Source organism: Urocampus carinirostris, chromosome 12, assembly GCF_059441175.1.
Source record: "Urocampus carinirostris isolate Australia breed hairy pipefish chromosome 12, RoL_Ucar_1.0, whole genome shotgun sequence".
Classification (NCBI taxonomy): domain Eukaryota; kingdom Metazoa; phylum Chordata; class Actinopteri; order Syngnathiformes; family Syngnathidae; genus Urocampus; species Urocampus carinirostris.
The window spans coordinates 39,128,171-39,155,632 of NC_142360.1; the positions used below are offsets into that span (position 1 = coordinate 39,128,171).

At 41.3% G+C, this 27,462-nt stretch overlaps 1 protein-coding gene across 4 annotated transcripts in view; it reads right to left on the reverse strand.

The window, feature by feature from the left end:
- tle2a (TLE family member 2, transcriptional corepressor a) overlaps window positions 1–18,012 on the reverse strand; it is a 108,942-nt gene extending 90,930 nt beyond the window's left edge. For all 4 annotated transcript variants that reach the window (XM_088349330.1, XM_088349329.1, XM_088349328.1 and 1 more), the window contains exon 1: window positions 17,605–18,012. In XM_088349330.1, coding sequence (XP_088205456.1) covers window positions 17,605–17,628 — 24 coding nt within the window. In that variant the 5' untranslated portion in view covers window positions 17,629–18,012. The remainder of the gene's footprint in view (window positions 1–17,604) is intronic.
- Window positions 18,013–27,462: the final 9,450 nt, after the last annotated feature.

Sequence of the window (27,462 nt, forward strand, 5' to 3'; positions counted from 1 at the left end):
CTATACACAGGGTAGGATATCGGGATCATACTCATATTTTATTCCTGCAGTCCAAATGATTCAAATTAGATGATTTAGTCAAATTTTTCACTTCACAACTTCTATTTAAGGTCAACAAAAACATGGTGCCAGAAAACATCTATAAATTATTCATAAAAAAGAAGGAAATTATAACTTCAGGGGCTGTAGTAAATTCATAATCCTGAAGGTGAGAACCACCAGGAAAAGTATGTGTGTGTCTGTGTGTGGAGTCAAACTTTGGAATAATTTACAAGACGAGAACAATGTCCAACTATTCACTTGTTTAAATTTAAATACAAAAAAACATTCCTGGCGGAATACAGAGATGAAGAAAATGGGTGATACGAGAGATTGGGAATAGTGCGTCTAGAACTATGGTTAACTTTGGGTTATTGTTGCTATTGTTATATCATAACTGTTGTTATTGATATTATTACAATTGTTTTTATATCATTGGTGTATTTCATAGGGAAGATGAAGGGGTAGGGAATATAAGCATCTGCTTCTTACTACCCTTTTTGTACATATTATGTAACATTATTAACTGCTGTTAAAAGTGTCGATAAAAATTGTTAGAATATGATATAATGAAATTGTGAATGTATTTAATTGCTGTTAAAAGTGTCGATTAAAAACTCATATTGCTGGGATATGATAGAATGAAATTGTGAATGTGTTTAATAGAGTGCTTCGAGGTCCTAAGATTACCCACAATGCATTGCTGGCGGGCATTTTGGAAGTCAACAAACTTCACTTCATTGTTATTGTTCAGCGAACCAGTTAGATTCTACATTGTAAGGCCGAATACGTGCGTTATTGTTGGCTGTTGGAGCCAAGGGGAAAGGGGTGGGAAGGGCTTCTTTAGACTTCCGAAGTGTGTTTACGATCAGGGGATTGAAGCTCAGGAGAAAAGTGAACGGCGAAGACAAATGTGGCTAGCAGCTATCAACCGGTCGAATTTGCCAAAGCTTGACTGTGTTCGTGTTTGTTCTGACCACTTTCTGACTGGTAAGTTGAATTATTTATGATGTAGAAATACATATTATAAAGGTTATGGGACATGTGTACTTCATGACAACAGCTCGACAACCCCAAACTACTTTTATAACATATATGTGAGGTATTTCGCCGAAAACGACATTTAAAAACCGAACAAAACTCCGTTTCTCATTCGTACACTAATTTGGTGGAGAAATTCAACGCGGTTTCAGGGAAAGAGAGTCTCCTTTCCTCAGTCAACTCGCGTCAATAGAGGATTTAAAGCCCCCGAAAGCTAAGCTAACTTAGCCACCGGTGCGCCGTTCGGAGAAGCGTTGCCTTTCCCGGGTTGTTCTCTGTCGTAGGCTTCCATACTTTTGTAATTTTGAAAATCCTTCAGTTCACAAAAGGGACTTGGGTGGAAAATAAGATGTAAGTCACACACGGCAACAAATCGGGATCAGACTTCCAGTCCTTGTTTTTAATTTTGTAGGGATCCAATTTTCCAATAAAATGCAACTTCGCAGCGTACCGCTCGCGTGCTTGCTTGTCTAAACTCTCCATGTAGTTTTCCATAGTGTTGATGGACAAAATTCGTACACAAATGAAGCTAGTTGAGGAAATAAATAGACAAACTGAGTAAATATTTGCTCCTCTCGCTATCACCGCTTGTAATCGACTGACTTCCGAAATGGCGGCACGAAGCCGTGTTACTATTTTTAGCACAAAGCTCGGAACCCTCTATTGCTGTTAAAAATGTCGACATAAATTGTTCAAACGTCATATTGTTAGATATAACGAAATTGTGAATATGCTTAATTGCTGTTAAGTGTCAATAGAATTCTTCAAACCAAAAACCCAAAAAATGTTGTTGAGTTATTGTTTTTGTTCTGTTTTTATTTTAATGTTTGAATAAAGTTTTCATTCATTCATTCAAAATCATTTCTTTGAATAGCAGCAGGTGGTTTCAGAAACCAGCACAACCAAAGTCTCAAAACCCATCCTATACATTCACTCTCCATCAAAATGTTCTCGAACCCAGAGTATGTTCCATCCCATTAGCATTAGCAAAAAAGCCCAAAAGTCAAACTCATCCCAGCAGCATCCCTTTGCTTTTCCGGTATCTGCAGAAACATGCTAATAACCTCTGGGGACTCCTTAAAAGGGAGGTGCTGGGAGCCAGTTACCTGTTTTCATTAGCGCCATACATCCCGACCGACCCCCCGCCAACTCCATTCTATGCCCGACTACTCCCGCAAGCCTACTTATTCAAATTTCCCTGCTGTCAACCCGCATTAGCAGATAGCCACAGTTTGCCCGTCAGCCGCCTTAATTGCTGGAGGTGGCTTCTTCTAAGAAGTAACCCCTTTTTCCTCCCCGACGCCTCGTTTGCCAATTCCACCGAGACGCACCTCCGTGCGGGGGGTCCCTGCGTAAACCAGAGACCCTTTCGGACTCTTCATTTTCTGACGCTCGCTTTCCTTCTCCTCGAACCGCCAGCTGAGAAAAAGGAGGTGAGATGCTGATCCATGGCCATGTGGGAAGCCGCCATGATAAAAGGCTGCAGTCGGCATAGCCGGTAAACGGTGCATTAGTGGTGAGGGAACTAACCTACTACTAACCAGCTCAATGCAGGGGTCAGGAATGAACAGTTCGCGAGCTAAGTGTGGCTTTATTCATGAGTACCGTATTTTCCGCACTATAAGGCACACCGGGTTATAGGGCGCACCCCGAAAAAATAGTTTTTGGTCCTATATTTGACATACATAAAACGCATCGGATTATAAGGCGCTACAATGGGAACGTGGACAAAACAGTCAGATGGTTCAGTCCAACTTATTACCCCCTTAACATTCCCAAAGCTTGCAAATACGTGTCAAGAACGCGTGCGGATGCGGTGTCCGTACGATGTCACTCAAATGCATCGTTCCACCGTTCGGAAGGTTAAAGTCTTGGGATTCAAGAAATGCCAACCGTTCCTTAGTTTCTATTTTCTTTTTCGCTCGCAACTTTACTGTGCATATGACAATAAACACTTGGAATTGAGTTTAATTTAAAAATAGACACTCCGTTCCATCCATTATCTGCACCGCTTATCACAGAAACATCGAGTTCAGTCTGAAACAAGATACAGGGAAAATATATAGCCGGAGTAGCTCACCGAAGTCGTTGTGTTCAATAATAATGTGCAGCCATGGTCCTCTTATATCCGTGAGTTTAGTAAATCCAGGAGAATAAACTACAAATACAGAATAGTAAAAAATGCTCTCTGTATGCCGTCAACCACGTGCTATACACATTCATCTTTTTCGGCAAATTGCAGTCTTTGTTTTGCCGCTTCAGCCTATGCCAGCCTGTAAATGATAAAAAGGATCCGCCCCTTGACCTCCCAATAACTTTAGCCAATAGTGATCGATCCAACTGATGATTGACACATCTTTTTGGGCCAATTGCAGGCTTTGTTTTGCAGCTTAAGCCTATGCCAGCCTGTAAATGATAAAAAGGTTCCGCCCCTTGACCTCCGAAAAACTTTAGCCAATAGTGATCGATTCAAATGATGATTGACACATTGGTTAGCCGATGAAACGCCGGTAAATAAATCCCAGCATACACCGCGGACTACTTGGCGTTCGGGGGAAAATCTAGTCGGCGGATGCAAGTTAGTTGGAAGACTTCAATTTAATATTGATCCATAAATAAGGCGCACTGTATTATAAGGCGCATGGTCAGCTTTTGAAAAAAATAAAGGCTTTTAGGTGCGCCTTATAGTGCGGAAAATACGGTACATCTAACACAAGGAGGTGGAGAGGTGTTGTAAAAGGATAGTGGGATGTTTGGACGCGGTCTACGGGATGGGCAGGGCACCTGTATGATGCGGCAGGGGTAAACCAGCAAAAGCTGTCAATGGAAGAGTGTGTTGTGTCACCCTGACCCGAGTGTCATGGCCGCTTTCTTGTGTCCCGTTTCATCTGGAGGGACGAAAGCATGACCGACCTAGGTGCCGAGGTGCCTAACTGGTTTGGGTGTTTGAGAATTTGGGTTGGCTATGGTCAAAAAATGTTTGTGTGGGGTTTTCTTTGCTATTTTTCCCTTTTTTATTTTCTTTGTTATTGTATGTGTTTGTCTTGCTGTCGGTCACCCTTCTTGAGGGATATGATGTTGTATGATATTGTGATGTGGCCAAGTGCGATAGTATAATCGCAAGGAATGGCGTTTTTTTTCAAGGATTTATAGTTCCAGTTTGTTAATTGAGGGATTGAGTGTTTGGCCAACAAGAATTGTCACAGTTTGGGTTTTAACTGCTCTGACCAATCAGAGGCAAGTTTTAAAGGCACTAGCCAATAGGGGCGAAATTTGCAAGCAGTGTGTGCATGACTGTGATAGGCTGGTGTAAGTTCAGTCTGCCCTTGCGCCGCCATGCTGCCCTGCTCAGGTTACATTTAATTCAATTTTTTTTTTAATCTTAATTTTTTATTTTTTTGTGCGGCACAGTTCATGTCATGGGAACCTCCTGCGTGGGTTCAAATCCAGCTCCAGACTTCCTGTGCGGAGTTTGTATGTTCTCCCCGTGTTGCGTGGGTTTCCTCCGGGCACTCCGGTTTCCTCCCACGTTCCAAAAACATGCATTTCAGGTGAATTGGCCGGTCCAAATTGTCCCTTGGTGCGAATGAGCGAGTGAGTTGTCTGTCCCCGTGTGCCCTGCGATTGGCTGGCAACCAGTTCAGGGTGTCCCCAGCCCACTGCCTGATGATTGCTGGGATGGGCTCCAGCACCCCCGCGACCCTACTGAGGATAAGCAGTGTAGCTAGAATAGAATAGAATATACCTGTATTGTCATTGTTACAAAATGGGTTAACATATTGTGACAACGAAATTGGGCATGACACTCCAGTTTTACACATTCACAGTGAGGCATGAGCCAAGAAGATAAAGGAACAGAGAAGATAAGGTTATAAAAATGAGATGAGATGAGATATTTTTTTTATTTATTATTTTGTTAGACCCGGTTTTTGGGTACCAAAACCACCTGCAAAAAGTGAAAATCTGCCAAGTAGCAACGCCTCTTCAAAAAATGTATTTATTTATTATTATTTTATTTTTATTTTAATTTTTTTAACTATTACAGGCCGCGAAGCTCTGAAGCCGCGGACGTCGAAGCGCGAAGTAGCGAGGTCCCGCTGTATTTCAATAGAACGCAAACAAAAACCACAGCTGATCTAGACAAAAGCTGGCCCGATATTTCTAAATTTGAGTGAGGGGACTGAAAACCTTACAGTTTTTGGTGACCCCGACCAAATGAAAGGATTACCTCGTCGCGGCTGATGGGTTTTAAAAAAGCTTTCACCGCATCCAAACGTAGGGAAAAATGACCTTTCCCGAGGGAACAAAGAGTTTGCGCGTAAAAACGGATGCTCTTGAGCAAGGCCGAAGCTCCAACCAAACGGGTACTCGCATTAGTGGCCATTAGCAAACATCCCCGCAACCCCCAAACGGGGCATTGTCCTGCGGAAAATTGAGGAAAGGGCGGTTGGGAATATAACAAGATGGAGGGATAGTCATTCGGAAAGATGAGAGATTAGATGTACTTAATGGGGGGGAGGGGACAAAGGCAGTGTTCTGGTTTGCCCGCGTCCCTGCGTCCTAGACGCATCATTTTTGCTGGGGACGCATTGTGTCAAATCAACATGCGTCCCCGGGACGCATCTTTTTTGACACCAAATTGTCATTATTACCCGATTCTTTTTTTTAACAAAGATTTACCGCACTCCAAACTTTTCTTCAGGCAGATCCGCCATTGTTGTTTTGGTCTCGCGGTTCGAGTTTTCGTCTGCACGCCGATCTCGGCCAACGAGATCTCGTTGTGTAGTGAAAGGAAGTCAGTCTTTTTTTAGAGAACTGGCGTTTTTGGCTCAACTCATTAAAAAGAGCCGGCTCTTAAACGGCTCACTTGCTTTGATGATTGATATTACGAATTATGTTGTATAAAGAAGTTAAGAAAAAAAAGGAAGTATAAAAGGAGAAAATAAAAAAAGATAGGTTTGTGGTTATCCCATTAATCCAGGGGTGTCAAACTCATTTTAACACGGGGGCCAGACGATAGAACAAACATTCTGTCGGGGGCCGGACTAGCAGATTAAAGAGAAGGAAAAAAAGAGATAAAGAAATAAGAGAAAGAGGGAGGGGAAAGGAGAGAGAGTGGGACAAAGAAAGAAAAAGAAAGAGAGGGAGAGAGCGTGAGAAACAAAAGATAAAATGTCGTGAGAGAGGGGGAAAAGAAAGGGAGAGGAAGAAAGAAATCCAAAGAGAATTACAAAGACAGAAGGAGAGAAAAGAAAAAAGAAAGCGCAGAGGCTAGGAAGAGAGAAAGACAAGAGAGAAAAGGAAAAAAGGAAGTTAGAGCCAAAGAGATTAAAAGACACGGAGAGAGAAAGAGACAAAGGGCAACAAAAGAAGAGAAAAAGACACAGAGAGTGAAAGAGACAGAGACAGAGTGGGATAAAAGGGGTGGAAAAGAAAGAGAAAGAGAGCGAGAGAAATAAATACAAGTATGGTGTCTTTGTTCGAGGCATCTTTCTTTGGCAACATCAAGTGGACATATTTCAACCTGCAGCTTGTTTTTCTCTTGTGCTTCTCTGACTGTTGTCTCGCGCGCCGGATTCAATCCCTTAGCGGGCCTGTTGTGGCCCGCAGGCCACCTCTTTGACACCTGTGCTTTAATCGGTATATTACCAACAATAATTTGATGCAGAAAATGAATTAGTAATTTGATGATTAAAACGGAATGAATATATAGATTTTTATTATATATTTGTCGCCGATTTACGATTTCAACCTGGATAAGACTAAATTTTGGGGAGCCATAGATCTCTGTTGGGACCCGTAGATTTTTGAGGTCAAATGAACACTGAGGGCCCCTCACTCATAGGTGAGAACCGAAGCGATGGCCCGGCTTTAAAAGCGTGCGTGCGCTGAAAAAGAAAGCGGGTCACGGCTTTTCGCCGCAGACTGCCTCCCCATACATTAAGATGCGGTTTGGAACCTCTGGCAGGAACACAGCCAGGAAAAGCCGAGATGAGAGGGATCGGGTTTTACTGCGCAAACCGCAGAGCCGCAGTCTACATACACAACTGCCGGTGGTCACCGGATCGCGCCAAAGGAAGTGCGAGGCGGCTAAAAGGCCGATAAAGACGCAGGATGCCGCTTCAGAACCGTCCGGCAATTAGCCCGGGAGGGTGGGGGGACTACAGTAATCCCTCGGTTATCGCGGTTAATGGGGACCAAGACCACCCGCGAAGTAGCGACGCCCCTTCAAAAATGCTTAAAAAAAACAAAAACAAAAACGTATACCCCCTGTATACAGTACACCATATAGAATACGGGTATATATATATATATATATATATATATATATATATAAAAAAGAAGAAAAAAAAGAAAAAGAAAAAGAAAGAAAGAAAAAGAGAAAGAAATAAAGAAAGAAAAAAAGAAAGAAAAAAAAGAAAGAAAAAAAAGAAAGAAAAAAAAGAAAGAAAAAAAAAAGAAAGAAAAAAAAAGAAAGAAAGAAAAAAGAAAGAAAGAAAGAAAAAAGAAAGAAAGAAAGAAAAAAGAAAGAAAGAAAAAAAGAAAGAAAGAAAGAAAAAAAGAAAGGAAAAAAGAAAGAAAAAAAGAAAGAGAAAGAGAAAGAGAGATTCATGTTATAACAAAAATTTAAAAAACCTGTAAAATATGTTGTACTGCAGCGAAACCACTACGAACCATTCAGTATGATTTTATTAATCGTTCTCAACCACATGCAGCCATCGCAGTTTTTTTCGCTTGTTAACACTACCGGTTACCTATTGAAAATAAAAACAGTGAAAATGAGATATTTGATGAGTGTTTGTGAAGCGTTTTGGGAAACGACAGTTCAAAAAATGGTCTGTGTTCATTTGAATGAAGGTGAAAGAGCTACCTTCTGACAATAACAACATACTTTAGCTAGCGGCATCGAACGGCTTTTACAACAAATACACGAAACCGCACACAATTAGCCGTGTTTAGGTAGTACAAACAACCGCTCGCTTTTGGTGTAATAAAGTCAAACTTGAGATGAAATGTGACAGAAGAGAATATACTTACATCGCCAAGTTCCTACATGATAAACTGAGCGCCACATAAGAAGAGGGTGAGGTGGGAGGAGTTAAAGGAAGGGGGGTGAGCGAAGCGGTAACTCACCATTACTAAGCATTGTGTCATGGCCTCCCCCTCCCCTTCACAATAAGAGTGTCCACACTGTGTCCTCCGTTGACATAAGCTCGCGCTCAATGGCGTCAAGTCAATAAATGCTTTCATTGAGAAGGTATATTTTTTAGACCCGCGAAGCTCTGAACCCGCAAAAGTGGAACCGCAAACTAGCGAGGTTCCATGTAGTTCCACCTGAATAGCTTAGAACAGGGGTGTCCAAAAATTTTCGGATTTGGTAAGCTGAAAATGTATGAGGGCCGACTATTCAGCCTGGAATTCCCTGAACAATCTTTGATAAATCCACCCTCCGTGAAAGGTTTGTAATGCTTGACGATCAGCGTTGCAACTTTGTAGCATTTTCATTTGACTTGTAAGGTCTGGTGAAAACAGTTAAAACAGCTTCCAGTTGCTTTACCTTTTCACAGCATTCGTTTCCAGTTAAATTTTTGTATGTTTCGCCTGGGAGTGCCTCTTGATCTTATATTCCTTGAAAACAGCTTCAGTCCATTGACGAACTAGGCCAGGGGTCGGCAACTTATGACACGCGTGCAAGCAGTGGCACGCGAAGGGTTAACCAGTGGCACGCGAGCGCACGGCAAAATAATAATGGTTATTTTTAAAGAATGCGCATTTTCACCTGAAATTTAGACATTTGCACTTGCGCACCGTGTTGTTTAGAGGCTTTACGATAGAGCCCCTCTTCTGCTCTGTGTGCGAGCGTGTGTCTGCACAGCGACTCGCAGAAGAGGAGAAATCTGTGTTTTGACACAGCCACAGAAACACCGGTGCGCGATAAACGAATGAATAAATACAGCTCCTTCAGCGACAAAATCTCGTTCCTTGACTGACGACTGGGGGGTGGTGCAAAAAATGACTGCGCTGTTTGTGCATTATGCCTCAAGCGTGTTGTACCTCGCACATCAAGTGTTAAATGTCATGACGAGACGAAACATGAATTCAAGGCATTAAAATTAAAACGCGCCGTGTCCAGGTACGGTAAACTAACACAGACCCTAAAAACCTTTGTCACTGCTAAGAACGCCACCACTGTAGCAAGTTATCACATTGCTCACTGCATAGCAAAGCACGGAAAACCATTTATATCTGCGCCCAAATGAGCTGTTATTTCTGTTGCACTTATTTTCAGGTAGCCTTCTGCCTTGTTTTGATATTTTCTGCAATAAGATTTCATTGATAAATGGTATGGTAGCTGTCCATATCAATTGTTTTTGATTGGAGTTCATTGTTGATGGGGAATGGATTATTCTTGTGGTAAAAAGTTGAAGTCTACAGGTCTCTCCACATGTTGCTCACATCATGTTTTAGTTTATTGATGAACAAGAATAGTGGAGGATAAATTGGTCAGTTATACTATTTCAATGTAAATCCATGTTGTATATTCGTACTGGTGTAAAATGACAGCTCTTTAGGATATTAAAAAAAATGTTGTGCGAGTCATTGATCTTGGTGTGGCACACTGATTTACGAGGACATTTGAAAATGGCACTCCACACCGAAAAAGGTTGCCGACCCCTGAACTAGGCAGACAAAACTGTTACAGATTTTGGTTAAAAAAAAAAACTCCAATTTTCACTTCTCGCGCCAGCCCTCACAATCAACTTTCCTTTTTTTATTTAAAGTCACCATGTGGGAAATGGAGTTGGATAAAATTCTCAGAGAAAGCCGATAGAAAATCTGGTAAAATATTTTTAGTTTTATACCGTGGTCATTATTCCAGGCGGGCCACATATATATTTTATGACAGAGGCAGCGGGCCAGTAAAATTTTCATCATGGGCCGTAATTGGCCCCCGGGCCGGACTTTGGACCACCCTGGCTTCGAAGAATCGAGAGTAAATTTCCATTTGCATGTCTAATCTTCCTGAACGCGGGACGGGAATGTCAAAACAGCGTCGGGGGATGGCGTGGCGGAGGCATGGAGAGGGGGGTTAGGCAAATGAGGGGGTTTTAATTGATACTTCACGCTGCTAGAGGACTCCTGTTTATGGATTTCCGTCGGCTGAAAAGCACTTTACCTAACTTGATTGACGCAAATGAAAAATCGCTCGGAGGACACACACACAAACAATGGCTCACCGGGACTTGTTTGTTTGATACCACCGAAGAAGAAGAAGTATTCGCTCAATGACATCTCAAATTTCCGAAAAATATAATTGCACAAGGCAGCACGGCGGAGCAGTGGTTATCGCACGTGCGGCACAGTTCTGAGGTCATGATATTAAACTTCCTGTGTGGAGTTTGCATGTTCTCCCCGTTGAGGGATTTTATACATTTGACTATAAAGGATTTTATACGATTGAATACAAGTTACATTTATTGAGTGCAATGAAGATTTTCATTGAGTAGGCTTAGGTTCAATGAGCAGGCAGCACGGCGGCGCAGTGGTTAGTTCTAAGGTCTTGGGAACCTCCTGTGTGGGTTCAAATCCAGCTACCGGACTTACTGTGCGGAGTTTGTATGTTCTCCCCGTGCTTGCGTGGGTTTCCTCTGGGCACTCCGGTTTCCTCCCACATTCCAAAGACATGCATTTCAGGTTCATTACTGGTCCAAATTGTCCCAGTGAGCCCTGCAACTGGCTGGCAACCAGTTCAGGGTGTCCCCTGCCCACTGCCTGAAGATAGCTGGGATGGGCTCCAGTGCCCCCGTGACCCTACTGAGGATAAGCGGTGCAGATAATGGATAATTGCACAAAACGCCAGACGAAATAAATTTGACGCAGGATAGCACCGCCTACTACAGAAAAAAAATGACCTCCACCAGGAGTCGCTATCCCTTTTGAAGCTGGGAGCTACTTTTTGGTTACATATTAGCGCAAAGGGCTACCAGTTTCTATGCATATTTCGGAGTCACCTTTAATATTATTGCATTTCTACAATAAGATTACGGTTGCACTCCGGTAGGCAAAAAAATATCCAATACAGCCCCCCCCCCCTACTTAGAGTAGACTCAACAAAAAAAAACTCTGAATGACAACAGATTATTGCAAACTACAGACTATTATGATACCATCCCCTGATCTAAAACCTACATGAGGGCAAGGAAAAACTCAAAAACATGTCAAGTCAGGTCATGTTTATTTGTTTGACCCTTAATCTCAAGGTGTCTCAAAGGGCTGTAGAGACCACAGACTATTAAAAAACACAGACTATTATTACACCATCCCCTGATCTAAAAACTACATGAGGGCAAGGGAAATCTCAAAAACAAGTCAAGTCCTGTTTATTTGTGACACCCTTAATCGCAAAGAGTCTCAAAGGGCTGCACAGACCACAGATTATTGCAAACCAGAGACTATTAATCAACATCCCCTGATCTAAAACCTACATGAGGGCAAGGGAAAACTCAAAAACATATCAAGTCAAGTCCTCGTCATTTGTATAGCCCTTAATCAAAAAGAGTCTGAAAGAGCTGCACATACAACAGATGATTGCAAACCACAGACTATTATGACACCATCCCCTGATCTAAAACAGACATAAAGGCAAGGGAAAACTCAAAAACATGTCAAGTCCTGTTTATTTGTGACACCCTTGATCAAAAAGAGTCTCAAAGGGCTGCACCGACAACAGATTTTTGCAAATTACAGACTATTATGACACAATCCCCTGATCTAAAACCTACATGAAGGCAAGGGAAAACTCAAAAACCTCAACATGAGGAAAATGAAGATACCTTGAGAAGGGACCACACATGAGGTCATCCCCCTTCCTGGATGACCAGGCTGCAACGAATGTTGCAATAACAATTAATACACAGATAGCGTCAACACGAAATATAGGTAATTCATAATCTATAGAACAGAAGTGTGTTTTAAGCCTCGATTAAAACAATTCCGTAGGTCAGATATCAATAATTATAATAATAACAGTCAGATATTTTATACACTAATCATCGTAGTACCCATCTATTAACGTTATAATGCTACTGGTCACTAAACATCATTGTGACACCAATGATGATAACAACAATAGCAATAATAACAGTTATGATATAATATTCGTAGCAATAACAACAAGGTTAACTATAGTTGTAAACGCAGTATTTCCAATCTCTAGTATCACTCATACCCTGTGTTTTTGTTGACCTTAAATAACAGTTGTGAAGTGAAAAAAAATGACTACCGTAAATTCCGGACTATAAGCCGCTACTTTTTTCCCAAATGTTCAAATGTAAGGTTTATTGTTCTATATTCTTTATCAATTATCCATTATCCGTTATCTGTTAAACCATAATACACTGCAAAGCCAAGAGGCCGAGACACTTGTTCCCAGCCAAGAGGCTGAGTCAAGGTCCGGGGGCTTTTACAAACACGTGATGCTTTTTTTTAACAGACCCGTTTACTGTTTTGCGAGCGTGTTGCTAGTAGCGTGTTGCTACCTGTCACAGTCACTGTTTGGGATGAAAGTTATATTAGTATTATTAAAGCTTTGAAAACTCTCTCGGTGTACCGTCTTTCTTCGTAAATATGTGTAACCATGTATAATATGTATTTGCAACTGTATATTTTTGTAATGTATTTACTTTGGAGATTTATTCTGTTATGTGTTCTACGGACGAATCAAAAAGAAGGGGCGGAGCAAACGCGGGCTGATGGGAATTGGGGTAAAGCTGAGTTACCGGTAGATCTGTATGTTGTCGCAGCGGACAATAGTGGATATACATTTTTCCCACCCTTAACTTTGGAAATATACATTTTGTTTCCTTGGATTACTTTCAACGGGACCCGGACTTTACAAGTCTGCATCATACGTTGATTACGGGTATCATTGTGGTTCCAGAATTGCGTACTATCTATGTAGTTATAATTGTACAACTTACAGCCTGGCTGGATTAAACTTGTTATTGTGTCACAAGTATTAATACGGGCGCGCGCGGCTTATACATGGGTGCGGCTTGTGTAAGTACAAAAGTGGCAAATCACCTAAAAAGTGGTGGGTGCGGCTTATAATCAGGTGCGCTCTACGGTCCGGAATCTACGGTAAATCATCCAATTTTAATCATTTGGATTGCAGGAATAAAATATGAGTATGATCCCGATATCCTACCCTGTGTATGGTTCTTATTTCACGTTTTTGGAGGATTTTGGCTTTATTATTTATTGAAATACTTTTAGATACCTTAGTTTGTATGTGTCTGATGTGTGTTTTCCAGCTTAATTTTTTTGTCAATTATGACCCCTAAAAACTTAATTTCTGATACAGTTATCAAAAAAAAACTGGGCCGATATCGGACTGATATCAATATCAAACCCAAATATTTTAAGTTACCGTAAATTCTGGACTATAAGCCGCTACTTTTTCCCCCTAACTTTCAACCCTGCGGCCAATTTATGTAATTTTTCTAACGTCCGCTAGCGGCGCTCGAGTGTTGCTACCATTAACTGCTCTGTCAAAGCTATATTATTATTATTAAAGCTTTGAAAACTCTCTCGGTGTACCGTCTCTTTTTGTAAATATGTGTAACCCATGTATAATATGTATTTGCAACTGTATATTTTTGTAATGTATTTACTTGTATTTATTTTAGACACTTATTCTGATATGTTTTGCACGGGTAAATGAAAAAGGAGGGGCGGAACAAACGCGGGGTGCCGTGTTTAAGTGGGGACCGCTAAAGGTGAGGGACAGACAAGGAAAGAAGAGGGGGTAAATAGTTGGTTAAAGAAAAAGGAGTTGCGTGAGTAAATGTGTCCATCTGATAAATTTTTCCCACCCTTACCTTTGGAAATATACACTTTTTTCCTTGGATTACTTTCAACGGGATCCGGACTCTGCAGGTCTGCATCAAACCTTAAGTACCGGTATCATTTTCCGTTTATTTTGCCGGCTGTGAATTTTGGACTGTGGACTTTAATGAAGGAAATTCAGTTTCAATCGCGAGACTTGAAGTCGGGTTTGGGTTAATTTTGTGTTTGTGTTACATTTTTTAATGTGGGCGCATGCGGCTTATATACAGGTGCGGCTTGTGTATGTACAAAATCGGTTTTCCTCTTAAAATGTGGTGGGTGCGGCTTATAATCAGGTGCGCTCTATAGTCCGGAATTTACGGTAAATAAAGCGATTGAAAATCTTATGGCAGCTGTGTCCTTGACCAGTGAGTGGGCGACACAGTGGGTTGCAAATAGCGCTAGCAAGCTATACTCATTTAGCTAATGTTCCAGCTCGTCCGTGCAATGTCACTGGATCATTCCCCGTCTTTTTTGCTTCCTCTCTCTGAATATTTCACTTTTTTAATTAGAGCAAATGAATTTAGGTATATGCGAGTATCGATACAAACCTTTATTAAATGATCGGATACTAGTAGCAACTGATTTCTAGCTTTTAGGATAGTTGCCATTAAACAATTAAAAATTACTGTATTGTTTTTTTAGGATTCCAATTATTAGTTAGTCTTGGTGAAAAGAACAGAAATTTTATGCACTAATGGTACCAGTACTTGGTATTGTTATCGATAACCATTCAAGATTTGGGAATTGTATTTGTATTACAGACGCTGCACTACTTACGGACAAGATAGATTCCAGACAATCGTTCTTAAGTTGAATTTGTTTGTAAGTTGGGTCAATGCTATATTTTGTAGGTTTAAGGTTGATAAGTATGTTTAAGGCTTGTAGAAGTAACCTGTATTGTTTTGTACTAAAAAATAAATTTAATAAAATAATATGCTCTGTAAAGATAATTAAAGTTGAGTTCAACTTACTTTTGGAAGATGCGCTTCAAGAGTTAGGCGACTTCCCCCTCCGTGGTAAAAAGTGGGCAAAAATAACTGATCCAACCGTTTTCCCAACCGCATCAAGCTTTCTTATTTTACTTTTATTTCTAAAGAAACGGCTCGCCTTTTCTTTACACCAACCATATTGAATGGATGCAAGAGATATTAAGCAATAAAAATGTCAGTTCTTAGCGTGCCGGAGATACAGTATAGAAATAGTATATAGGCAGTATTTAATAAGTAACCTGCATTGTTTTGTACTCAAAAATAAACTTTTCATAAAATAATATGCTCGAAAAAGACAAATAAAGTTGAGTTTAACTTACTATTGGAAGATGAGCTTCAAGAGTTAGGCACCTTCCTCCTCCATGGTAAAAATTGGGCGAAAAGAAGCGAAACAACCATTTTCTCAACCGCATCAGGCTTTCTTATTCCACTTTTATTTCAAAAGAAACAGCTCACCTCTTTACACTTTACACCAACCATATTAAATGGATGCATGAGATATTTAACAATAAAAATGTCAGTTCTCAGTGCGCTGGAGATACAGTATAGTATGTTTATACACGAACTAGGAAGAGGAAGCTGATTTTTTTCTTTTGGGGTGGATGCTAGGTGAGATCTCACAGCGCCACACGCCGGTAGTGGCAGAAAGAAGCACTACAGTAATGTCCTCTACTTGGAAAACGGTGCACACAATACAAAATCTAACATACAACAATGTCCGGAATGTTTTTGACATCCCGAAAATTTTTTTCGTATCTACGTTTTTTTCGTAACTCGAATGTTTATAAGTAGGGGAGCGTCTATCTATATCGATGACTATTCAACATGAGTATTAGTTGCAATATTAATTTGAAAAAACGGTTCGAAAAGTCAAATTGGTTCATTATCTGTGTATAGATCTATATAAAGTGCGACCATCTTGGCTCTTATAAGAGAAAATACCAGAATATAGAGCGTACCTGATTACTCCATCGACAAGTTTTTTAAAAAAAGCCGCATTTAAGTGATAAATCCAGTATTTTTGCTTATTATTTCGATTTGAAATGGTTCTCTCTTGGCCACTCTGCATCCACCCGCAACTCCACTCGACCAGCTCAAATCGCATCACACTGAGGGTAAATCCATACTATGCATTTCTCATACGATAATGTGGGTATCATTTTTGTGTACTGATACTATCGTACTGTAGGTAAATTTGTGAGTACCGAGGCATCACGGTACCCATTAAAGAAGCAGTGTGTATTAATCGACCACTACACATTGCTGTAACTGAAAAATAAATGCTACAACGCACAAGGAAGAATCCAAACTATAGAGACACAAAGTGACCAAACATTTTTACTTCTCATATTTTTTCCCGGTATTTTTGCTTATTATTTCAACCAATCTAAAATGGCTCTCTCTTCCCTACTGTGCATCCACCCGCAACTCCACTCGACCAGCACAGATCACATCACACCGAAGGTAAATCCATACTATCTATTTCTCATACGATAACGTGGGTATCATTTTTGCAGAGGGCGGACTCCGTGTACTGATATTACTGGTATTACCGTCTCTTTGCCACTCTGCATCCACCCGCAACTCCACTCGACCAGCACAGATCACATCACACCGAAGGTAAATCCATACTATCTATTTCTCATACGATAACGTGGGTATCATTTTTGCAGAAGGCGGACTCCGTGTACTGATATTACTGGTATTACGGTCTCTTTGCCACTTTGCATCCACCCGCAACTCCACTCGACCAGCTCAAGTCACACCAAGGGTAAATCAAATTATTTTTGCTTCCCTTGAATTTAATTGTAAACAGAAATTGTATACACCGAATGAATAATGACTACATACTAATTTCTTACTAAACTTTAAAATGTACATCCAATTTTTATGTTTTTACGTTGAGGACCAGGGTTTTTGAAAGGAACTTGCTATTTAGCATAGCTTACTATCCCTTTCTGTATGGCAATTCCACGCTACAATTTATACCTCAAAAGGGATTCATATTGTATCCTAAGGGTCTTATGTAGGAGAATATTTATGGAAGAATATAAAAACAATATAAAGAAATGTCTACAAAAACGAATGAATTAAAAATCATAAAAATATCTGTGTGTGTGTATATATATATATATATATATATATATACATATATATGCAGCAATTTTGAGTTCAATTTCAGTGTGTTGTATTTGAATACATTTTCATGAAGGAATATTGTGTTCACCACTGGGGGGCGCTAAATAATGCACACTGTCCCTTTAGCACAAATCCCTAAATGCACCGCGATGTGGCGAGGGATTACTTCACTATCCTTGCTAAACGTTTGTGTGGATATTTACGATTTTGGCTCACTATAAACACGTTTATGACGATATTTCATGTAAAAAGAAGCGTCAAATATCGAAATACTTGACAAAAATAAGAGTTAAATGACTTTAAATCGGAGTAAATAGGAGCGACACACGCTCCTCATCCCCATCAGCACTCTAGAAAACCAATTAAAGCGGGTTTTTTTTTTCAGGGTGAGGCAGAAAAGAAGTTGCCTCACCTTGTTTAAGATAAAAGCGTTTTAATGGAGGAATTCAGTTAAGAAGACTTTAAAACGAGTACCCGGAAATGGTGCAACGGAGCCGCTACTCACCGGTGCGCGGTTCTGAGGGAACATTCTCGCCGTCCTTCTCGTCCCCCCCACCGGCTTGTCGGGAAAGCTAGCTCGGGGAACACGAAGTAAGCCTTTTTAGAGTAGATTTATCAAGATTTTAAATGGCGTCTCCCGAGGTTTTGCTCATTCCTCGCCTTCCTTTGTTCCTTCGGACACGTGATAAGGGGGACCGAAGAATCCGGTGTCCGGAGCCCAAAGTCGCCCGGAACTTGAAGACGGGTTCCCGGTTGTGGGTGCGATATCCTTCGCTTCTCTCTCTCCTTTTTAAATATTCTTTCTTTCTTTTCTATCTTGGAAGAGGAGGAGCGGCTTGTAGACGACCACACAAGACAAGCAAGCCGCAGCCTCTTTTGTCTCCCTCGCTTTTCACACAAGGCAATCTCGCCCCCCTCCTCCCTCCGTGGGACATAACATATGAGTTTTTCGAGAAGGGGGGTGCTGGGTTCGAATCCCTCCCCCCACGACGCTCACACGCATGTTTTGATTGAAATATGTTCGTTAAACTACCGCTTTTCTCCTCTTATAGCTTAAAGCAGAGGATGTTCTACTCAAATTGAGAAACATGGTGGAAAAAACACTGGTGGGGGGTTTGGGTGGGCTGGGGGCAACAGTAGATTAAAGAGAAAGAGAGGGTGAGAAAAGAAAGAAAGAGAAAAAATAAACAGAAAGGATGAGAAAAGGTACACAGAAAGAAAGAGGGAGACAAGTAAAGGGGAAAAAGAGACTGAAAAGATAAACAGATAGAATATAAGTGGGGAGAGAGAATGGGAGAATGATCAAAGGAAAGAACAAAAGAGAGAAGAGAAAGGAAAGAGAGAAACAGAACGAATCAAATTCGTAATTTAGAAAGAAAGAATGAGAGAAAAAGAGAGGAGAGAAAAGGAGAAAGAGAAACTGAGAGACACAGAAAGAAAAAGAGAGGGATAAGAGGGCGAGAAACAGAAAGAAAAGAGATGAATATGAGAGAGAGTGGGTGATATAGAGAGAAGAAAAGAAAAAGAAATGGAAAGAGAAGGAAATCGGGAGAAAGGTAAAATAGGCTAGAAGGAAAGAGGCTGAAAGGGGGAAAAGAGAGAGAAAAGGTAAATAGATAAAATAAGTGAGGAGAGAAAGAAATAGAGAGAGAGAGAATGATGGAAGAAAAGACAGAGAGTAAGGGAAAGAACCAAAGAGAGAAGTGAAAGGAAAGAGAGAAACAGAGAAAAAAATTAGATTCGTCATTTAGAAAGAAAGAATAAGAGAAAGAGCGAAGCGAAAAGGAGAAAGAAAGAGAAACAGAGAAAGAGACACAGAAAGAAAAAGAGAAAGATAGGAGAGCGAGAAACAGAGAGAAGAGAGAGGAAGAGAAATAGAAAAAAAAGGTAGAGAGAGAGAGAGAGAGAAATGGAAGAAGAGACAAGAGAATGAGAGAGACAGAGAGAGTGAACGAAAGAGAAAAAAGAGAGAGGACAACTGTAGAAAAAGAAAAAAGGAAGACTGGAGAGAGGCAGGTCAAGGAAGAGAGAAGGGCAAGAGAGAGACAGAAATAGAGCGAGAGGGCGAGATAAGATATAATATTAGCATGGAAAAACGAAGAAGAAAGACAAAGCAAAGAGGAACACATGAAAAAGAAACATAAAAAAGGGAAAAAAAATAATAAAGAGGAAAGAAAGAAAAAAGAAGGTAAAAATAAATAAGGAAAAGGGGAAAAAGAAAAGGAAGCCAAAGGGAATATATTAAAGAAGTTTGGAAAATAGTGTCAGCTTCCTCTCGGTAAGCCTCATCTTATGTCAAAAAAATATTTTTTTTCCACTCACCAGCATTTTAAAAAAGCACCTTTTTATAATAGTTCATGTATTTCTGCTTTTCCATCAAATCGATTTTTTTTAAGTAGCAAAGCATTTTACCACTATACGGCACCAAATATTACACACTGTCCCTTTAATATTCCGTTGACGAATCGTTTCGAGCTTATAAATATAACGCGGTTTCATCTACCATTTTACCGCTCTAAATGTCAAAAATCCCACCCAAAATATCATCCAAAAATGTCTATTTGTGTTCGTTTGACCAACTATAATTCGATTTTAATCGAAAAGTTTCATTAAATTAAAATAAAAGGTTTTTAAACACCAACCTTCGTGGAATAATTCCCACTACTTGATTGAATGAAAATCTCCACGTGGGGCTCTCAGTGTACAAGCCAATCGGTGTGAAGTCACCCCACGTGGGTAACCGGTTGTCCGTTCTCTGATTGGTGAAGCACAGTCTCTCACGTCAATCAGACACAGGAAAGGAGGTGGAGGCGCTTGAGTTAACCCCTTGTTGGCAATAGAGGGGCGGTGCTTAGCGGTGCGGCGGCTTGTATATTACGATTTAGTGGTTTTCCGCTTTCCTCGCCACAAACTCGACGCTGCTTTGTTGAACATCTTTGAGTTTGTCCTCGTTGGCGTGGAAATAAGCGAAAGATGCGCATCGTCGTCACCATGTTTTCCGCGCCCCTCCCCTCCTCTTATTTTTCTTGTGTTTCGCTAATCACCACCTCGAGGGAAGGGATTGGACGGGCCCACTGGTGATAATGTAGCGAGCGCACACGAGCATCGGTGATGTCTTCATTCTATCGCGAGAAAGGGAACGTTAGAAAAGGAGAGAGAGAGAGATAGAGAGAGGGGAAAAAAGATGGAGGGAGAGAGGGGCTGAGAGAGAGAGGGAGAGAGAGAAAAAGAGAGGGGGAGGGAGTAAGCGAGAGAGGAAGAAAGGAATAGAGAGAAAGAGAGAGAGAAAGAAAGGGGTATAGAGAAAGAAAGGCATAGAGAGAAAGTGAGAGGAATAACGAAAGAAAGAAATAATAAGAGAAAGTAAGAGAGAGAAAGAAAGGGGTATAGAGACATAGAAGACAGAGAAAGAGAAAGAACAAAAGAGCCGAAAAAAGAGAAAAGAGGACAGAAAGTGACAGAGAAAAGAGACAGAGAAAAAAGAGACCAGAAGGAGAAAAGAGATATGGTGTAGAAAGCGAGAGAGGGGGGAGAAAGAGAGCAAAAAGAGAGCAAGAAAGAGAGAAGAGAGATATACAGAGCAAGAGAGAGATAAGACAAACAGATATGAGAGAAAGAGAGTGAGAGAGAAAGAGAGAGTGTACGTGTGTGTGTGTGAGAGAGAGAACAAAAGAGTGAAAGAAAAGAGAAGCGAGAGATAGGACAGAAAGTGCTGGAGTAAAGAGACAGAAAAAAAGGAGATTGGAAGGAGAATAGAGAGAGGGGGTAGAAAGAGAGAGAGAGGGTAAGGGAGAAAAAGAGAGAGCAAGGAAAGAGAAGAAAAAGAGATATACAGAGCAAGAGAGAGAGAGAGAGATAAGACAAACAGATATAAGAGAAAAAGGAGAGTGAGAGAAGAGATGCAAACAGAGAAATGGAATGAAAAAAGAGAAGAGAGTGAGTGAGCGAGAGAGAGAGAGAGAGAGAGAGAGAGAGAGAATGAAAGAGGTACAGAGAGAAAGAGAGAGGGGGATCAAGTAAGTGAGAGAGAATGAAAGGGATAGAGAGAAAGAGACCAGTTGTCTGGCATCTTGCTGCTACGCCGTGCTGATTTGGCACTTAGCATCAGTGCCACCTGGTGGTCAAGTATTACACCGTGTACCTTTAAGAATGTCCTTATAGGAAAGTCAAGGCAAGTCATGTTTATTTGTGACGCCCTTAATCACAAAGAGTCTCAAAGGGCTGCACAGATTATTACAAACCACATCCCCTGATCTGAAACCTACATGAGGGCAAGGAAAAACAGAAAAACATGTCAAGTCGTGTTTATTTGTTTGGCCTTTAATCTCAAGGAGTCTCAAAGGACTTCACAGACCACAGACTATTGGAAACGAGAGACTATTCTGACACATCCCCTGATCTGCAACCTACATGAGGGCAAGGGAAAACTCAAAAACCTGTCAAGTCAAGTCATGTTTATTTGTGAGGCCCCTGATCACAAAGAGTCTCAAAGGGCTGCACAGACCACAGATTATTGCTAACCACAAACTATTATGACACCATCCCCTGATCTAAAACCTACATGAGGGCAAGAAAAAACTCAAAAACATGTCAAGTTAGGTCATCTATGTTTGTGACGTCCTTAATCACAAAGAGTCTCAAAGGGCTGCACAGACCACAGATTATTGCAAATCACAGACTATTCTGACACCATCCCCTGATCTGCAACCTACACGAGGGCAAGGAAGAACTCAAAAACATGTCAAGTTAGGTCATCTATGTTTGTGACGTCCTTAATCACAAAGAGTCTCAAAGGGCTGCACAGACCACAGATTATTGCAAATCACAGACTATTCTGACACCATCCCCTGATCTGCAACCTACACGAGGGCAAGGAAAAACTCAAAAACATGTCAAGTTAGGTCATCTATGTTTGTGACGTCCTTAATCACAAAGAGTCTCAAAGGGCTGCACAGACCACAGATTATTGCAAATCACAGACTATTCTGACACCATCCCCTGATCTGCAACCTACACGAGGGCAAGGAAAAACTCAAAAACCTCAACATGAGGCAAATAAAGAAACCTTGAGACGTAAGGTGCTCAATGAGCCCGCGAGCCTGGGCGACGTCTCCATTGTAGGGCGAGAATTATCGCAGGAGAGGAGGAAATAAATTGTGCCGAAATTGCTATTCCGGTGGCGAGACCCCTTTAGCGGCGCTCATAATTAGAGAAAGGCAGATATTGAAAAAGCAATTTCTGACAGTGGAAATCACAAGCTGCCAGGGGTGGACTCGGAAAATAGAGATGGTGTGTGTGCGCTTGTTTTTTTTGCGTGTGGCGGAAAATATGTGGGTGAGAAAGAGAGGGGGAGGAAGGGGAGAATAAAGGATGAAGGACAGCAGGGGGGATGCTGAGAAAGACGAGTCGGAAGGGGGGAGGGAAGGAGAGAGGTTTAGTGATTGAAAAAAAAAAAGCCAGGAAGGAAAAGATGGAGAAAAGGACAGGTTTTATCGCCATTTTTTTTCGAGACCCCTGCTGAATTTTAATGCGCAGCATCTCTGATGGTGCAGAAACATTTATTAACATAAAGCTTAATGGAAAGGATGTGACCAATGGGGAGTTCCATAAGGGGACCCGCGTGGTGTCTCCGAGATCAAATTCACTTCCTTAAAGGGACAGTGTGTATTTGGAAACGGCGTTATGTCATGATTACGATCCCCGATCATTTGGCACCAACCAACGCGGGTTCTGATTGGCTCCCTGTCACTATTTTAAGAAGAAAGAAGAAGAATTTACTTTTATTGTCATTCTTTGTAACCATGCACACAGAACGAAATGTCGTCACGCCCAGTGTTCTGGTTTGCCCGCGTCCCTGCGTCCTAGACGCATCATTTTCGCTAAGGACACCAAATTGTCATTATTACCCGATTATTATTTTTTTTTTTAAACAAAGATTTACCGCACTCCAAACTTTTCGCCAGGCAGATCCTGCAGATGTTGTTTTGGTCTCGCGGTTCGAGTTTTCGTCTGCACGCCGATCTCGAGTCGTGTGGTGAAAAGTCCGTCTCTTTTTAGAGAACCGGCTTTTTCGGCTCAACTCATTCAAGAGAGCCGGCTCTCCAACGGCTCACTTGCTTTGATGCATTATATTACGAATGATGATGTTGTATAAAGAAGTTAAGAAAAAAAGGAAGTATAAAAGGAGAAAATAAAAAAGACAGGTTTGTGGTTATCGCTTTAATCGGTATACAGTAATCCCTCGGGGCGGCAGTAGCTCAGGAGGTAAAACGCTCGTCTTGGGATCAAGGGATCCCAGTTCGAATCCCGGCTCGTCCGTGTTACATGTCGAAGTGTCCTTGGGTAAGACACTGAACCCCTAATACCCCCAATAAGCAGGTTAGCGCCTCACATGGCTGCACTCTCGCTATTGGGAAATGTGGAGCACATTGTAAAGCGCTTTGGGAAGTCTTTTACTTGAAAAGCGCTATAGAAATGCAGATCATTTCATTTTATTGCGGTTAATGGGGACCAAAACCACCCGCGAAAAGTGAAAAACTGCAAAGTAGCGACGCCCCTACAAAAATGCTTAATTTTTTTTATTTTTTTTAAATTATTTTATTTTATTATTATTATTTTTGGGGACCAAAATCTCCCGCGAAAAGTGAAAATCTGTTTGAGTATGCTTTAAAAAAAAAAAAAAAAAAAAAAAAAAATATATATATATATATATATATATATATATAATTTTATTTTCTTCTTATTATTTTTTAGACCCGCGAAGCTCTGAACCCGCGAACGTGGAACCGCGAAGTAGCGAGGTCCCACTGTATTACCAACAAGAATTTGATGCAGAAATGAATTAATAATTTGATGATTAAAACTGAGTGAATATATAGATTTATATATTTATATATTTGTCGCCGATTTACGATTTCAACCTCGATAAAATTAAATTTTGGGGAGCCACAGATCTTTGTTGGGACCCATAGATTTTTGAGCATGCGAGTCCCCGGGGACACATCACTTTTCACAGCTAAAATGAACTCTGTATACCTGACCCGTACAGTTAAACTGTAGCAAGCCGATGCAGCTGCAGCCAAACAGGGCGCCGCCATTTTAGACCCAACTGCTGTGTTGGGAGTCATTAGGTGACCAAACCCCCCAATTCCAACCCCTAATGCCGAGTGCCAAAAAGGGAGGCAATGAGTACCAATGTTGTAAGTCTTAGGTATGACTCGGCCGAGGCTTGAACCGGCGACCTCCCAGTCTCGGAGCGGGCGCCCTACCATCTATGCTACCGAGCTATTTGAACCCAGTCCTGTCCGTCCCCTTTTGTCAGTCCGTCTGCAAACCTCAGTGTAGGCAAGCCTTTTTTGACCTTGACTCCCACCTCTCCCGTTTCTGCTCCCGTCTGTCTCCGGCTACGACCCGTTTTGATCCCGACCACGTCTGCTCTCCCGTCCCGGCTTACGACCCGTTTCTAACCCCAACCACATTTTTGCTCTGCCTGTCCCGTCTACCGACCTCTTTTTTTCCGTCCCTGACACCGCCATCGCTCTCGACGGAAGATTCTCTTCCGTATTCAGGTCACAATCTGAGTGTGAGAGCGACTTGCTTCCTACGTCCAGCGAACATCGGATCGTGGGCGCAACGCTTCCTCTTTCTTTCAATAAAACTGGTGGTAAACGTTACGCTATTGGGTCCTGATTCCATCCTGGTCCTGACAATAACTAATTACTTTTTTAACGTGCCCGACTCTGGTCATATTTGACCACTAGATGTCAATGTATAGTAAAATGCAACCGAAAATGGGTGCTAAAAAGCACAAAGAAGAATATAAACTACAGAGACTCAAAGAGACTCAAAACACACAATTTTTTTATTTTTCTTTTGGGGTTTTTGGGAGTACCTGTAGTAGCAAGATAGAACATATTTAAGCAGTACTCCTTAAAAGGAAATACATTTGTTATACAGGGTTGGGTAGGGTTACTTTAACTTGATTACTTTCAATGACTTTTGGATTACTCCAATACCAAATATGCTAATACAAGACAAAAGAAACTCAATATGAATAAAATTACAAAATTTTGTGCAGGCTTGGGAGTAACGGAATACATGGAACAGCAAAAATCTGTTTGGATTTATTTTCATTTTGTTTCTGTCGCATTTTATGTTAGTTTTGCCGGAGATCAAAGAGATCAAAGCCAGGAGAGAAAGCTTACCACGTGTTGTGAGTCATCATTTTATTCATATTTAGTTTCTTTTGTCTTTTATTAGCATATTTGGTATTGAAGTCATCCAAAAGTAATTGAAAGTAATCAAGTTAAAGTAACCCTACCCAACCCTGTATATATATATATATATATATATATATATATATATATATATATATATATATACATACACACAACATGAGGTTGACTTAGAAGAAGCTGAGATGATTGTCCGTCAACTCACTCATTCACCAACCCTAACCCTCACTCTCCAAAACAAAAGCTCATGCCGAGATAAAAGAAAAAAAAATCTACCTAAAAACATTCCCGCATCATTTGACGATACTCGTTGTAATCAGTTTATTTCGCTCCATAATTCCCCATTAAAAATAAGCAGACTCGTCAGATAATTTCCTATATGGCCATTAACCGCTGCACATTTGATTGACCCAATTACAAGGTTTTTTTAATGGTCCTTAGCCTGCGATAGATTATATTGAAAGAGGAAAATACATGTTTGTCTTACACATCTTTAGCCATTAGTGACTGATTCAAATTATAATGGACAGATTGGTGCACAAATGCAACCCGGGATCCATTTTGCCGCGCAATTATTACTCGCAATCCCGTTTACTTTTGCTATAGAGCAGGGGTGTCCAACTCATTTTAACTCGGGGCCCACACGATAGAACAAACATTATGTCGGGGGCCGGACGAGTAGATTAAAGAGAAAGAAAAAGAGATAAAGAAATAAGAGAAAGAGGGAAGGAAAAGGAGAGAGGGCGGGAAAAGAAATAAAAAGAGAGAGAGGGAGAGAGCGTGAGAAACAAAAGATAAAAATTTGTGAGAGAGGGGGAAAAGAAATAGAGAGGAAGAAAGAAATCCAAAGAGAAATAGAAAGACGGAAGGAGAGAAAAGAGAAAAGAAAGCGCAACGGGTATGAAGAGAGAAAGAGACAAAAGAGCAACAAAGGAGGAGAAAAAGAGAGACACAGAGAGTGAGAGACAGAGACAGAGTGGGAGAAAAGGGGTGGAAAAGAAAGTGAGAGAGAAATAAATACAAGTACAGTGTCTTTGTTCGAGGCACCTGGCTTTGGCAACATCAAGTTGACATATTTCAACCCGCAGCTTGTTTGTCTCTTGCGCTTCTCTGATTGTTGTCTTGCGGTCCGGATTCAATCCCTTAGCGGGCCTGGTCTGGCCCGCGCGCCGCCTGTTTGACACCTGTGCTATAGAGTGAGGAATCCCATCGAAATTTCATACATATCAGAATTGACTTTCAAAGTTTTACCTCCTCCGGAGCGAGGCTGTTGCAGGTCTTTCAAACTTGAGGCTTCAGCGCTGTTAGACAGAGATACGAAAGCCCAGAAGCGGACAGGAGGCGGACTCTCTAGCTACGTGAACTTGAGGTGGTGTATCCCTGGGCACAAAGATTTCCATCTGCTGCAGGGACGTCGAACTTTTGGCCGAGCGTGTGACGTCATCCACTCCGCTGTTGCTAAACTACAACACAGCACCCTGAGGCCATCCTGTTAATCTGTTGATAAACAACAAAAGGATACTGCTGGAAGTGTGAATTTCCCTACGGGGATGAATAAAGTATCTATCTATCTATAGTGGGCGGGGGCGCGGACTTGGATTGTCGTCATTGTCGACCAATGAGACGCGCCGGATTCTGAGCAATTTTGCGTACCGCTGTTACTCCTTTTTACTCGAGTTACACTGTGAAATAGTGATGGGAATTCCAGGTCGTTTTTGAGCGGGCGATACTGGGACTTTTGGTATCGATCCGATCCAAGTAAATGAATACTACCATGTAGTATTGATTTAGTCATAATTATTGAGGGCAGCGGTGCAGTGGTTAGCGCAGGTGCAACACAGTTCTGAGGTCATGAGATCGAACCTCCTGTGTGGAGTTTGCATGTTCTCTCCGTGCTCGAGTGGGTTTCCTCCCACATTCCAAAAACATGCATTTTAGGTTGATTGGCCGGTCCAAATTGTCCCTAGGAGTGAGTTGTCTGTCTCTGTGTGCCCTGTGACTGGCTGGCAACCAGTTTAGGGTGTCCCCCGCCCACTGCCCAAAGATAACTGGGATGGGCTCCAGCACCCCCGCGACCCTACTGAGGATAAGCGGTGCAGATAATGGATGGATGGATGGATGATCATTGA